Here is a 16,073-nt window from a genome sequence, read left to right on the forward strand (position 1 = left end):
GAAGCCTTGTCACACTCAGGTCCGTGTGAAAACGGGGGTTCCGAGTGCAAAGCAAAGTTTTTTTGTAAACCGTCTGCAAAGGCTGGGGGGAGAAGAAGGCGCCCGACACCGGGCCGAGTGCAACTGCTGTGGCCGCCGCCTTTTGAGCTTCCCCGGCGTCGGCTCCTCGAGCCGAGCCCCCGCGGAGGCGACCAGCGGAGGCAAAACCTGCGCCGAAAGCCTGCAGATGCTTGGAGCTCTCGCAGCGCCGAGCTGCCTGTCGCCCGCCCCCACCGCACGCCGGCTCTTGCTTCTGGTGGGGCTCCTGGTCCCCGGGCTCCGGGAACCCCAGTTCCCCAACGCCGCCGCCTCCGCCGCCCCGCTGCGGGTGTGCGGCTGCTGGGGCTGAGCCGGGCCTCCGCCCGGGCTCGGAGGACGGGCGCCTGAGGAGCTGCGCGCCGCCGGCCCTTCGGGGACGCCCACAGGCGCGGGGGCTTGGCGGCTTACCCCGGGGCTCGCCCCCTCCCGACCCCGGAGGCGCCCTCGGCAGTGTCCCTAGCGGCCCGGCTCGGGGGCAGAGAGCCCCGCGCCGTCCGCCTCCCGCCACCGAGTCCTAGACCGACCCTCGGCGCCTCCCGGCCACCGCCTCCCGAGTGTCCGCGCCGCGCTCGGCGGGCCCCCGAGCCGCAGCCATGGGGTGCTGGGGCCGCAACCGGAGCCGGCTGCTGTGCATGCTGATGCTGACCTTCCTGTTCATGGTGCTGGAGGTGGTGGTGAGCCGGGTGACCTCGTCGCTGGCGATGCTCTCCGACTCCTTCCACATGCTGTCGGACGTGCTGGCGCTCTTGGTGGCACTGGTGGCCCAGCGCTTCGCCCAGCGGACCCACGCCACCCAGAAGAACACGTTTGGCTGGATCCGGGCCGAAGTGATGGGGGCTCTGGTGAACGCCATCTTCCTGACCGGCCTCTGCTTCGCCATCCTGCTGGAGGCCATCGAGCGCTTCATCGAGCCGCACGAGATGCAGCAGCCGCTGGTGGTGCTCGGGGTCGGCGTGGTGGGGCTGCTGGTCAACGTGCTGGGGCTCTGCCTCTTCCACCATCACAGCGGCTTCGGCGACAGCTCCGGCCACGGCCACTCGCACGGGGGCCTCCCCAAAGGGGTCCGCGGCAAGGGCAACCGCCCCGGGGACAGCGACACCAGCATGAGCCCCGGCGACCAGAGACCCGACCAGGAGGAGACCAACACCCTGGTGACCAATAGCAGCAACTCCAACGGGCTGAAACTGGACGGGACAGGTGAGTCGTCCGCCTCAGGTGGTTGGTTGGCGTTTGGAGAGCCCCGGACCCCAGCCTGGCCGGGGCGAGGTGGCCCGCACGCCCCCTGGTGCCCGAGCCGACCCGCGCCGCGCCCGGCCTCCGCCGCCTTCCCGCTCGCTCCAGGTCCCGCCCCGCCGGGAGAGGCGAGCAAATAGGACCCGTTCCTGCGCGGGTGCCGGCGGCCCGGGGGCGCACCCGGGGGCGGAGGGGGCGCGGCGCGCCCGCGAGTGGGGCGCGGGCCCCGCGGTGGCGGCCGCCTGCCGCGCGCTGGCTGCCCCAGCGGGCTGTCTTCCCCCGACACCGTCTAACTTGGGTTTTTAAGGGCTCAAAAATGCTTCCTAATTCAGTGTCTTGGCCCTGTTGGGAAATGGAGAGAATCGGCCGTCCGTTCTTCGTGGTTGGCTGTTTGAAATGCAGGTGGTTCTTGTGCCCTTTGGACAAGTTTCTTAATAGTGTGTTCAGGGCTCTCTAGCCACGGGCCTCTCGGAGCTCAGAGAGGTCTCTCTTACGAGCAGCAGTGTGCGTTTCAGTTAATTGTCCAAACATCTCCACCCGAATCCTGAAAATCCTAGATTTAGGACCTGTTTAGGCATGTTTCACATTTCAGTTGGCGCTTTTCCATCAACCACGCTAAAAGAAGAGTGATGGTAATTTATTCATCTTATGTTTTTAATGGATGCTGTTCATTCCAAGCGTAAGTGCTCTTGAAGGAAATTTGGAAAATGTGGAAAGAAAGGAGACGGAAAAAGGAGTCAACCCGTGAATGCCCTACTACCCAAGCTCAGTGATGTTAACAGTTTGTATTTCCTTCCAATTCTTTCCCTTTCTATTTATTTGCCTAGTTGTAGGATACTACATAGACAGTTCCCCTTGTTTTTAAGATGCAGGATATTAGGTTAATGAAATTCAGGTTGTGTATTGAAAAGGTTTAGTAAATAAATTGAATTTCCTCTCATTCGCACTCTGCAGGGTGTTATTCCAAAGAAAACTAAGCTGCCCTGATTTTTTTTTTAACAGATCATTACATTTGGTTTAAGAGTTATAGGGTATGGGGGAAATAGGGAGAGGTTGGTAATAAAAAGGTACAGACTTTCAGCTTTAAGATAATAAGAGGAGCTGTGTAACACATGGTGACTGTGGTGGATAACACTGTGTTGTATAATTGAAATTTGCTATGAAGAGTAGAACTTCACTGTTCTCACCAAAACAAACAAACAAGCAAATAAAACCAGAGAGATAAATGTGTGAGGCAATGGATGTGTTAAGTGGATGGGGGGGAGCGGGGGATTCTTTCATAATGTATAGAAATAACAAGTCATCATGGTGTACACTTCCAAATAGTCTAAAAATAAGAGTAAGGTACATAATGATTATTTAATTGAAATTTTTACTGAGGTTACTTTGTGATTGTTGATACCTTTATATTGTTGTTCTGTCAGTTTCTAAATCCTCTCGACCAAGAAACTCTGTCACTTATATTCATAATAAACATTTAAAACTTAACCTTGACACCTTAAAGACAGAAAGTGACTAGAGCTCTGTGTCAAATCAAACCTTTGTATTAGACTTATCCATAGCTGCATTTAATTTGGGGCATTAGCATTCAATTTTGTTTTCTTTTTGATATATGCCAAAAAGTGTAGCAGAATATTCACTTTTTAGAGTGGGGGAGGTAGGGTGGTTAGGAGAACGGGGAAACTATCATCTTAATGGCTTTATTTAGCCCCGGCCATTATGTCCTAGCTTGGTCCCAGTATGTCAATTTATATTAAATTGTCGCAAGCACATTTTAAAATTATGTTTTCAGAAACATTTTCACAAGGATGTTTTTATAAATTAGACAAAGATGTTTATATAAACACTTTAAGTGTATTTGATGCGGAATTTGTGTTTCTTTGCAGATCCAGAAAAGTCCAGAAATAACACAACGGATGTACAAGTGAACGGGAATGTTATCAGAGAAGCCGACCAAATGGAAATAGAAGATGGTGATAAGGCCGGACAACTTAACATGCGTGGAGTTTTTCTGCATGTCTTTGGAGATGCTTTGGGTTCAGTGATTGTAGTAGTAAATGCCTTGGTCTTTTACTTTTCTTGGCAAGGTTGTCCTGTAGGGAAGTTCTGTGAGAACCCGTGTACCCCTGACCCCTGCAAAGCAATGATGCAAATAATGAATACTACTCAGGCAACAGTTTATAAGGCTGGTCCTTGCTGGGTGCTATATTTAGATCCAACTCTTTGTATGGTAATGGTCTGTATACTCCTTTACACAACTTACCCATTACTTAAAGAATCTGCTCTTATTCTCCTACAAACTGTTCCTAAACAAATTGATATCAGAAATTTGATAAAAGAACTTCGAAATGTTGAAGGAGTTGAGGAAGTTCATGAGTTACATGTTTGGCAACTTGCTGGAAGCAGAATCATTGCCACTGCTCACATAAAATGTGAAGATCCAACATCATACATGCAGGTGGCTAAAATCATTAAAGACGTTTTTCATAATCACGGAATTCACGCTACTACCATTCAGCCTGAATTTGCTAGTGTAGGCTCTAAATCGAGTGTAGTCCCATGTGAACTTGCCTGCAGAACTCAGTGTGCTTTGAAGCAGTGTTGTGGGACTCGGCCACAAGCCCTTTCTGGAAAGGATACAGAAAAGGCCCCAGCAGTTAGCATTTCTTGTTTAGAACTTAGTGACAATCTAGAGAAGCCCAAGAGGACTAAATCTGAAAACATGCCTGCTGTTGTGATAGAGATTAAAAAGATGCCAAACAGACAACCCGAATCATCTTTGTGAGTCTTGAAAAAGATGTGGTATTTGACTTTTGCTTTAAACTGCAAGAGGGAAAAGACTCCATTGAAATTCTAAGTTTGCCAAGTAGTGTAATTGAAGTCCTTGTCTGGTCACACAGTTTAATTCTATTTTTGTAAGAACATAATGGGACTGTTTAACAGACTTCTGTATTACAACTTTGTGATTCTTAGTGCAGAGTACAGCTATGCTGTAACAATTTTGGAAAGCCAGTTCTAACACTATGTTACATTTTTGTTTAAATATAAACCTTATATAACATAATGACATTTGATTTCCAGTTTTTCCATGGTGAAAAATTAATTAGGGGGATAAATAAATTAAAATTGTTACTGGAATTTCTCTGCTTTTCTTTTCCCCCAGTGTTATATTTTGTTTATTAAAATTATAATTGCTAGAACTTTAAAAAATCAACAACTTTGTTTCCTTTGATACTTTAGGTAATATTTACTTGCTCTTTAAGGTCATTATATAGCATAGTGGCAGCATCTTTTCAGAGTGACTGATGGATATTATTAGGAAAAGTTTCTTTTTTTCTTCATATGGGGTATTTATAATACTAAAGATCAGTTATTATCCTGTGTTGTATATTGCTGAGTATTACTCTAATAAACAGTGAGATATAATTAACAACTTGAATTATAGTTTACACATAATAGGGCATATAGGGAGTAAGAGCAGGGAAGAAAGTTTACCAAATTAAATATTTAGATTATTGTAAATTAATATTGAGACTATATTTCTAAATTCTGAGAGTCTGAACATGTTTTTTTTCTTACCAGAGTTAGTCTAAAACATGGACGTGTTTACCAGCATTACTTGCTTTGAAAGATTGGCATCAGAAGCACATTTATCCAATAAATGTTTTTAAGGACATTAAACTCTATCTAATAATTTCATGTTAAATGCAGACTTACTAATGGGATCTTTTAAAAAAACTTTTCAGAGTTAGTCATTTCATAGTGACCCATCATGAATGGATTCAAATGCAGCTTTTCAAACACCACCAGCAATGCTTGTGTTTTGCCAAGAGCCACTGACTTAGGAGAAGAAAGAAATCTGAAGGTTAATGCAATTTGGATATTAAATTTTAAAGAAGCAAAATGAGTTAAGGCAAAATTAATAATTAAGATTCTGTAAGTTATCCTGTCTTGATATCACTCAGATCTACAATACCTACGCAGGAAATTGTTCTTGGATATTTTATTGTTGCTATGGATTTTGAATCCACACACAAATGTTATTTAAGGCTATTTAAGTTATATTTTTCTTGATAGAGAGGGATTATGCTTTGTGAAGAAACTAGATTTTTGTCCTCAAAAGGATGAATATTAATATCAGTTATCATATATAGCTCTATTTTTCTAGAAACAAGGTATCCTGACTACTTCAGTGACTTTTATAGCTGACTACTTTTGAGATGGCCACCTTTTGGGATTTGAAATAATTCATTGTTTAATGGGTCTTAAGATGAAAGTGAAGGCCTTTGACAGTTAAATTCTGTGGTAGATGGTGTAGTTTTTTTCTAGCATAAATAAGCCTGTTGCTGGCAATGGGCCTATTTAAGAACAGCCGATTTTTCCAATGACAATGAGGTAATTTTAGAAACAGTTTGTAAGTTCACATTTACTATAATGGGCCAAAACCATAACCTGCCAATCTGTAATACATCTTGACATTTAATACTCTTATCTCATATTGTGGAATTTAGTTCCTAAGCTGGTAGTTACTTTGAATTTTGCAAACAATTTTTTAAAACATGAAATTGGGGAATTTCATTGTTTGGGTAAGAGAGAGAATTTCAAATTGTACTGTATCATGTACATTCCTGATTTAACACTTTAAACTACAAAGCATTAAGATCTCAAAACAGTTTGTTATAGAAACATTTCAGTAATGATACAATAGGATAACTGGTAAATATATTAGATTCTATGGGATTTTCTTTACAAATGCTCTATTGAGTCTTTTTAAAAAGGTTGTATAATGTGTAAGACATCAATTGAACGAGGATTTTTAAAAATAGTGTATAAGCTTGGGACAAGGGCTATTTTTTTTTTTTTTTTTTTTCAAAAGTGCTTTGAAGGTAACAGCCTCTAGATTTCAGTTATTTCACGTTTCATAATTTTGAAGTAGCTTATATGTAACAAAGTGGTACCTTGGGAAGGTTCTCTTTTTTTCAAAGGTCTTTGTCATAATAGTGAAATCAGTGGGCACTGACTCACCTTTTGAGTTTTAGCAGAGAATTATTTATTTCTTTACAATGCACTTTCTAACCCATTTTTAGCTATATTAGCATTATCTTTTAAAAATGCTTTTATATTTAAATATTGTGGGATTTAGGTGTCTTTTCCAAAATAGCTTCTTCTTTCCTGAAAGAAAATGAAGGGAATACCCTGAATTATTCGGAGACTTAAACCCAATATTTAAATATGCGGTTTTATAACACTGCATCAGTTTTAGGAGGTGCATCTCTCCTGGCTCTTTTATATTTGAGCAAGATCAGTGTATTTAGAATGTGTTTAGCAACTTGTCTATTGTCTCGGTTTAGTGAGAAGGAGGTGCTGCATGTACCTGAATTAGAACCAACCAGAAATTTTTCCAAGCCAAATACAGCCTTAGTGATGAGAGATTTAATTCTCCATTGTCACCTTTTAGCTTATATGAATGTATAGGTTTTTTTTGAAGGGCATACGCATTGTAAAAGTAAGGACTAGAACCTACAAGAAAAAAGTAAAAAAACTCTCAAAAACTTTGCTGTATGTATTTTAACATTTTAGAAAACAATGTTTGACTAAGGTATGTAATTTAAATAGGAAAAATTTCCATCCTTTGGAAAATCACAATAGGTAGGAGACTATGTTAACATTTTGTATCTTGTTAACAGCCTCAGTTAATTTTGAACTCTTGAAAGTTTTGAGGGAAAAGGCCTATGGAACCTAATGTGAAGTATTTAGTAGGCTAACTGGTATTGAGTTGAAGATTTTTACTGTCTCTAAGCAGATATCATTTGAATGATATAATGTCATTTACCTGCTGTCTTAAAGATGTTCACATACATAAATGTGGAGACTAGTTCTACAGTATAGATTATTTATTTTATTAGCGTTTCAGTTAAGTCATAAAACAGTGTTAAAACTCTTGGGAAGGTAAAGGGGTTTTTTTTTGTTTTATAAATTGCAACTGTCAAATACAGTGTTTGACCATCTGAAATGGAAATTGTAGTAGCACTATTTTGATGTAGCTATACCAATGCTGTGTGGCAATGCTATTTTGTTTTACTAACAAGCTCTGGAATATTTAGCAGTCGTTTTTACTGGCACAAGAGCTTTTTGTATGTCATTCAGTTTAAACTTTTAAACCAAAAATTTTATGGTCCAGTGTCTTTGGCAAAAAGATACTGAAGAGAATGTAACATAAAATTAATATGTGGTGATATATAAAAAGACACAAATTGCCACCTTAGGGTTCTGTCTTGAAACAGCACAATGACTTGTACCAGTGTATTCTGTGATTCTTTATGAAACTTCCATGTTGTGTTGTTTTGTGTCTGCCACAGTCTGTCCTTTGGGCCAGATGTGGCACAGTTAAATGCAACTATCATCTCATTAATGCAGATGCACATAAGATGTCTTTAGTGCTGCAACATTTCACCTAACTTTTTGTATGTTTTATGACTGTGCATTGTTTTCCAAAGCTGTTCCTACCTCATCATTGAGGCTTTATGGATTGTTATGTATTATAAATGTTCTTTATGAGACAGACTACTGTGTTTCTTCTCATTTATTAAAAGTCAAGTAGAAAAATAAATTAATTTTTAAATATCTATTGGATTATTTTGTGCATATGGCCTCCCCTCCTGTGCTACGCTGGGTTGTGTAGAAGAGAGTTGGACTTCATGTATTGAAAGGGAAGTTGCAGCTTAACGTGAGTGTTGCTGGTGTGCGGAATGACTAGGTTAAAGGACAGTGACGAGGAAGACAAATGTGGGCAAAAATTTCAGTGGAAATTGAAAGGGTAATGGTGCAAAGGCTCACCAACATGAAATACTCAATGGCTGTGAAGTTTTTTATAAGCATTTATAAATTAATGTAGCTGTAGGTTAATATGCTTGTTTAGGTACTTGCTATTGTTTATTTGTAAGCATAGTTACTAACAAGGATTATTAAATATTCCACACTTACATAATTATCTGCAACTGTTAACCCAAAAGTACATGAGTTTGGTTGTATGAGTTCAGGACTATCATAAATGTAGTCTCATAAGAAGGATTTTTAAAAAAAACCTTATACTTCTGGCTGGGAAATAAACAGTTGAAAAATGGATTGACAATAAATGGCAGTAGAAAATTAATAGAATTGAAAAATACAGTAGATACTCCAAAGAAGGGGCAAAAATCTTTGGAAAGGATTTCTGTAGGTTAAAACTGGAAGGAGGGGTAAGGGTTGAAAGGCAGGGGGGCATGGAATAGCATGACAGTTGAGGGTGGAGAGGTAGGGAAAGGAAGAGAGAAGGTTGACAGCTGGTTTGAATTTGGTTTTATAGGAATGGAGGAAGCCATCAATAATTTTTGAGTGGAAAAATGAGAAAGTGGGAAAGACACTGTACAGGGTAGATTCAGAGGGGGAAGTAGACAAAGTGAGACAGGAGGGCAAATCAGCTACTAGGGGGGAGAGAGACATCCATGATGAGAGTCACTGATCGGCTGCCTCCCGCACGCCCCCTGCTGGGGATCATGGAGCCCGCAACCCCGGGCATGTGCCCTCACCGGGAACTGAACCAAGATCTGGATCCTAGGTAGACGCTCAATGGTTGAGCCATGCCCAGCCGGGCTCTCCTCCTCCTTTTAAAAAAAATCAGTGGAGTACGGCCTGGCATGGCTCAGCCTTTGAGCGTCGACCTAGGATCCAGGAGATCTTGGTTCAGTTCCCGGTGAGGGCACATGCCCCGGTTGCGGGCTCAATCCCCAGTCGGGGCCGTGCAGGAGGCAGCCAATCAATGAGTCTCTCATCATTGATGTTTCTCTCTCTCTATCCCTCTCCTTTCCTCTCTCTGAAATCAATAAAGATATATTTTTTAAAAAAATCAATGGATAATACAATTTTTACCTATTTTGAAAAAACAAGTGTTTGCAAACCCCCGAGTGCGCAGGCCGTGAGCACGCTCAGGTAGGTCTGGTGAGCGTTTTCTCTCTTAATTATAACTGAGAGACAAGTCACGTAAGGAACACCTATTTGAAATACAAGTTAGTGAGCAGGGGAAAAATGATTCTGCAGATTTGCTTCAACATCTGCTTCCCCAAGTCCCTGTCCCATTCACGTGATAACTATTATTTTACAGGATATTAAAGTGTCTACATTCCTCCAAAGCACAAAGTACGAAAGAGAAAAGATGGTGCGGATGCCATCCCGTGTGGTTTCTCATTTATTGGAAGGCAAGGCTGCTCTTGCCCACAGTGTGGGATTGTGGAGAAGGGCTTATAAAGAGCAACCTGAAACCTTCTCTTACCTCAGTGTTTAAAGCAAAGCGTTAGCATTTTGTATGTCTTTTTATTAAACCAGTTAATTTTGTTAAGTGTATAAATTAGGTCTTGAATGAACTTTTTGTCTATTTTTGACGCTGGAACACATGGTACTATATCAACTTATATTTTAAAACTATATATATGTGTGTGTATGTAAATATATATTTCTATAAGTTTCTTGCTCAAATAAATAAGTCAATTGAAAAACTTATGCCACGTTTTAAACAGTGAGATCACATTTAATAGCTTATAGAACAATTTTTGTGATATATTGATCTAAAGTAAAAATATTGTTCCCTTATAAATCACATACACTGTGCAAAAATGACCAGGTACCAGGACCGGGTGCCACATAAGATCCTGGTGGTGCTGAGATGATGAGATTACACTTGGATGTGAAGGGCTGTGGCAAGTCGCCAGGCCTGGAATGTGGGGGTCATTCCTTGGGTTCTTAGCTGGCCCTGCTCTCTCCCAGCGGCAGGAGCAGTGCCTTGGAATTTTGATCGGGAGCGACTCTGCTGAGGGCTCAGGGGGGAGGGAAAGTAAAGGGACATTGTGGTCACCTCTTCTCCATCAGGGCCCAGAATTTCCTGTGCACAAACCCACTCGACATCTCCTGTGGTGGTTAGGGCATGGGTTTTGGAGACAGACCCTTGGAATGGTGAATGATGGCTACTAGACTTACTGTGATCATCACTTCATAAGGAATATAAATGTTGAGTCATGATGTTATACACCTGAAGCTAATACGCTATTGTAAGTCAACTATAACTTAAAAAGAGAGAGAGGGAGAGAACCAGCTTTCTTCTCCAAAGCAAGTTTTTCTAATGTTTGGACTTCCTTCCAGTCAGTCGCCAGCCGGTAGTTAGGTCACTGAAATCTGGGGTTGGAGGAACCCTGAGGAGCAGGGCTGGCTTCGTGGAGCTCTGATTTGTTGCGTAACAGCAGCGACTGCCTTGGTGACTCAGCAGGGTCCTGGGCATGCAAGTCAACCCAGGGAGTGACAAGCTCCAGCCCTAAGGCCTCCCAGCTCCAGGACAGGAAGGAAAGCCTCGTTCCTCTGAGCCTGACCTGGATGCCTGGACTCCGGAAGCTTTGAGCAAATGCTTTAGCTCAGAAGTAGAGATCTTCCAGCTTGATTTTGCCTCCCTGGAAAAAAAAAGAGCCTGATGAATGCAATGGGCGAGAACGTGGACTTTGCAACTGGAGGACTGGTTTAAGTGCATGCTCTGGCATTTACGAGTTATGTAACCTTGAGCAATTATTGACCTGCAAAATGAGGGCATTAGTATTTATGTTTTAGGAGACTGAGCTCAAGTGCGGTGCTGTAGGGAGCATGCCTAGCACGGTGTTAGCACTTAGCAGAACTCAATGGGTGGTTGCTACGATTATTTATACCCCCTTGAGCACTCCCATGCCAGCAGAACAGCCACCTCGCTACTCTGTCCAATTCTCAACCCTTATTCAAATACTGATAAAATGTGGCCCCTGTACATCCAGAGTCACGACTGAAAACGAGCTGCATGACCTCTATATGCAAAGTAAACGTGCATTGGACGAACTGGGCTGGGAGCGGGGGTGGAGCCACATCAGATAAACTAGGCACTTTCAATAAGCGTCCGGTTACCTGCCCTGGCCTTATAGAGAAGGGGTTGGGCGTCTTTCCATTTTGACCTTGGAACGTGTATTCTTGTGCAATTCCCTAAGCTTATCATTTGCAGGTGGATTCTGGTGAATGGAAACCTCTTTTGAATGTGGCAAGAAAATCTGCATTGTGTGTGTTTTAAGAATGTAGGTTCACTATCTCCTAATGGCTTGGGTTGCTGACCCAGGTTTTCTTGCATTTTGGTATGTGTATTTCTGTGTTTGCAGAATCATTTTCTTTCTATCAAATACTTCTGTGGCTCAGAAGTTTTTCCTGATTCAAAGGTTTTCCACTAGAGTTTCACTTTCCCCATATACACGGGATTTGTAAGGGGTGGAGGGGAGGTCACCGGCCAGAAATTAAACTTTTCTTGGGGAGAACCGTTTGGGGCAATGGAGATCACTGAGTGAGCGCTAGTCATAAGCAACTGAAGGTCTGCAGAGACGAAGAATCCACACGCCAGCTGCCTTCGCCTGTGACTTAAGGCACCTCTGGTCCAAAGCAATCTACTCAGCTCTGGGGCTTTAAGAAATAAACTAATTTTTAATTACAGTTTATACCAGATGCATTCCCCTAGTAAACAATTGAAATAATACTGATAAGGTTCAAAGAAGTTTCCCTCCATTTGCTTTCTAGTTTTTAAAAAATAATGGATTTTGAATGCATCAGAAGTCTTTTTTTTTAATAGTTATGATCATAAGTCTTGTCCTTTAATCACCATCGCCCTCTGCAATGAAAGTCCTGCGGAGTTGGGAAGGGAGGTGCCCTTGAAAGGTATTTCCACCTTGGCTTGACTTACTAGGTTAGTAGAAATGGACTTTTTGTTCTTCTTGGTAGGTTATTAAAACCCTCAAGGAATGTGCAGAAGACAAATTTAGTTTGAGGAGCCCAATAGGCCAAGGAGACTGCATAACAGTCTAGTTGTTTGTATAGCTGGAGTGTTGGTAAGAGGGAGTTTTTGACTGAGGGCTGCCCTAGGCCCGAGCATTATGGCTCTTGGGGGCTCCATCCTGACAGGGCCTGTGGGGAGTGTCTGCTCCCCACTCAACCCCTATGCTTTCCTGTGCCTAGGCGGCTCCTCGCCCACTGTCTGGAGGCCTGAGGAGCTCAGCTGGTCTCTCGCCTCTAGGACTTCATCTCCACTGACATCCTTTCAGGTTGAGGAGTGCGGGAGGGGAAGGAGGGTTGAGACTGGGTACAGGGAGGTGGGAGAACATCACCTGTGGCGTGTTCTGTTCTGGTGCTCTCTGGAGCAGTAAGGTTCCTGCAGGGTGACGAGGCAGTATTGGGACCTGTTGCCGGAAAGGGTTTGATGGAGCAGCGGGTTCAGAAGCACAGGGCCGATTAGCCATAATTACAGCTCCATGTGGTGCTGAGTATTGTCCAAATGCAGAACCCTCCTTAGTCCTAGAGCCCCTGGCACCTTCTAAGTGGGAGAAGCCTTTCTAGAGAATAAATCCTCTTACCTCCCTATGCTCAACCGCACAAAAACAAGAATCACCTTTCTAATAGAGGTGTTTTCCCTCCTGGAGACTGGAGAGCTTTTCCAGACACAGTCATGATCATGTCAGGCCTCCTCCAGATCTTTAGCAAGACCTACAAGCCTGCTGATCTGGCTCCTGCCCACCTCTCCACCTCATCCAACACTCGTGACCTCTACACCTAGTCATTAAATTGATGCAAAACATAGATCATTGAATGCCTACCATGTGCTGGGCATTGTGCTAGGCATTGAGGATACTCCTATGAACCAAATAAAGTCCCTGCCCTCATAGCCCCTGCATTCTAAGAGGAGAAGACAGGTAAAACTTATAGCAAGTTAGCCGGCAATGAGTGTTAAGGAGAAAAGCAAAACAGGGAAGGAAGAGGGGAATGCTATTTTATGACAATCCAGAAAAGCCTCACTGATAATGTGCCATTTGAGCAAATGCCTAAGAGAAAAGAAAAGGCAAGTCAGATATCTGGGGAAGGGTATATCAGGTAGCGAGATCAGCAAGTGCAAAGGTCCTGAGGTGGGAACATGCTTTCCGTGTTCAAGAACCACAGGGAGGCCAGTGTGGCTGAAACAGAGTGGAGAATAGAAGATGGGATGAGGGAATCACCAGGGTGTTTGCATTTTGGTTTTCATTCTGAGTGAGTTGGAGGGCTTTGGGCTGAGAAATGATATGACCTGACTTATGTGTTAAACGGATCCTTTGACTGTTTTGTTGAGAATAGAATGAAAGAGGGAAGGGGCAGGATCAGGGATTAGAAAGCTCTTGTACTGATCCAGGAGAGGGGTGATGGGGGCTTGGACACAGTCCCTGTGGTGAAGGTGGTGAATGGTGGCCAGATTCCAGACACACTTGGCAGAGCTGTCAGGATTGACGACAGATTGGATGTGGGAATGAGAGAAACTGAGGGGTCAGAGATGATTCCAAGCTGTTTGGGAAGGATGGATTGGCCACTTACAGAAATGGGAAGATTACAGGAAAAGGAGTTTCTGGGGGCAAGAAAAGGAATTGGACGTTGGACCTGTTAAATGTGAGATGACTATTAAACATTCCACAGAAGGTGTCAAATAGGCATTTGGATGCTCAAGTCTGGAACTCAGGGAAATGATCTGGCTGGAAATATGAATTCAAGAGTCGTCAGCTACAGGAGGTATTTAAAGCGGTAAGGCTGGCTGAAAATTGACTTTACTTAAATTCATGACCACCAACCTCAATGGGCTCTTAGAGATGTCCAAGGACAGAGCCCGGGGGCTCTGTTTTGGGGTCAAGAAAACAAATAAACAAACAAACAAACAAACAAACAAACGAGCTAGCAAAAGACACAAAAAAGCAGCACCCAGTGAGGTGGGAGGAAAACCAAGAGAGGGTGGTGTCTTGGAAGCCAGGGAGAAAGCCAGGGAGGAATGAGTGATTAACTGGGTTAAAAAGTCCTGAGGGTCCAAGTGAGATGGGAACTGAGAACTGATGGATTGGCAAGTAACTGGTCACCTTGACGAGGTGAGGGAAGAAGGTGATGGAAGGGAGATCAGGAGAAAATGGGAGAAGAGAAATTGAAAACAGTGAGCACAGATAACTCTTTTGAAGACTTTTGCTATAAAATGAATCAGAGAAATGGGGAAGTAGCTGGTAGGGGACATGGGATAGGAAGAGGGCTATTTTTGAAAGATAGGAAAAACAGCAATATATTTGTAGGCTAATGGGAGTGATCTGATAGAGGGTAAAAATTCGTGATGAAGGAGAGAGAGTGGTATCAGGAGAAAAAGCATAATATATGGGTCCAGACTTGACTTGGTAGATGAGGTGGGAACATGCGAACGTTCCCTTACAATTACTTGTATTTTACCAGTAAAATTGGAGATAAAGTTAGCCGCTGAGAGTTGATAGTAGAAAAGGAGGTGTTAGGGTTTGGGGAAGAGAGAGGAACATATGAAATAGCCCTTTTGGAGAGTGGGAGGGTGCATGGATGAGGGAAAAGGGGTCTGATTGCTGGAGGGCGCTAAGTTTCTCCTTGACCATAGTTGGCCATGAATTTATTTTTATTTATTTATTTATTTTAAATATATCTTTATTGATTTCAGAGAGAGGAAAGGAGAGGGAGAGAGAGAGATAGAAACATCAATGACGAGAGAGTCATTGATCGAGCCCGCAACCCGGGCATGTGCCCTGACCGGGGAATCGAACCTCTATCGCCTGGATCCTAGGTCGACGCTCAACCGCTGAGCCATGCCCGGCCGGGCATAGTTGGCCATGAATTTAAAGTCAGTTAGCATGGTTGATGTTTTCTAGACATGTTTAGCTCTTGTGGATCAGGTGTTAAATAGGTAGAGAGCTAGAATTAATCAAAGTTGGTGCTTTTCCAGAAGAGCACGGTGAAGGAAGAGAGGGGGCAAGGGAGTTGAGGGTGTATGGAAATGAGGGATCATAGTGATTGATCAGATCATCTAAACTGGTAAAAAGGAACCTGGGAGGTGGAGGGGAAGGAAATGGTGGGTAAATTTCAGACGACGGACAACTATTGGAGTTCAGATACCAGAGGGTCTGAACTGGGAAGACAGGAGGCATGACAGTGAAATAATGGAGTTACTGGTAATGACATACCTAGGGCGTGACCGTGCAAGGGAGTAGCTGCGGTGAAATGAAGGATAAGGCCACTAGGAATGAGGGGGTCAAGGAATGGAGACGCCAGCTGTGCGGGGTGTGCCTGGTTGCCTGTTGGCACCAGTTCCTCTTCCTTTCTGTGCTGTTCTCAGTACTGCAGGGAAAAGAAGCCTAAGAACTGTATTTCCCAGAATCCTCTGCCAGTAAGTTTCTGGATTAATTTCCACAAATGAGAAACATTTATGATAAACTTGGAAATAAAAGAGAAGCAGAAATAGCATTGTTCTTTCTTTAGAAGAGCAGTAGTGGACACACTCATGAACTTTGGCTGCAGAGGCCTTTGGGAGCTGTTTGTCACATCACCTGCCTTCTTGATGGAGTTAGATAGCTGTGGGAATTTTCTTACAACTTCTGGACTCCCTGAAAGTTGTCACCAAATTTGAATTCTAGCAGCAGCTTCCCTGATTTGTTCTTTCAGCTCTTCTAATTTTTTTAAATATTTAATTCCCTGTATTAAATATCCTTATGCTTGAAAAACCAGGAGGGGTTTCTGTTTACTTTCTTTCTTTTCTTTTTTTAAAAAATTATTTTTACTTTTTAATTACAGTTTACATACAATATTGTATTCGTTTCAAGTATACAACATAGTGATTAGACATGTAGATAACATATGAAGTGATCACCCTGGTAAGTCTAGTACCA

At 43.2% G+C, this 16,073-nt stretch overlaps 1 protein-coding gene across 1 annotated transcript; it reads left to right on the top strand.

The window, feature by feature from the left end:
- The first annotated feature begins 641 nt into the window (after nucleotides 1-641).
- SLC30A1 (solute carrier family 30 member 1) lies at nucleotides 642-7,875 on the top strand. Its single transcript, XM_016215201.2, has 2 exons — nucleotides 642-1,275; nucleotides 3,198-7,875. The coding sequence occupies exons 1-2, from the start codon at nucleotides 672-674 to the stop codon at nucleotides 4,094-4,096; spliced, it is 1,503 nt and encodes a 500-aa protein (XP_016070687.2). The 5' UTR covers nucleotides 642-671; the 3' UTR covers nucleotides 4,097-7,875.
- Nucleotides 7,876-16,073: the final 8,198 nt, after the last annotated feature.

Source organism: Miniopterus natalensis, chromosome 19 (genome assembly GCF_054644295.1).
Source record: "Miniopterus natalensis isolate mMinNat1 chromosome 19, mMinNat1.hap1, whole genome shotgun sequence".
NCBI classification, from domain to species: domain Eukaryota; kingdom Metazoa; phylum Chordata; class Mammalia; order Chiroptera; family Miniopteridae; genus Miniopterus; species Miniopterus natalensis.

Excerpts from the sequence above, each read along its gene's own strand:
- SLC30A1 (XM_016215201.2), top strand. The coding sequence starts at position 672 with ATGGGGTGCTGGGGCCGCAACCGGAGCCGGCTGCTGTGCATGCTGATG. Across the intron at positions 1,276-3,197 it reads GCTGAAACTGGACGGGACAG|ATCCAGAAAAGTCCAGAAAT; the intron begins GTGAGTCGTCCG and ends GTTTCTTTGCAG.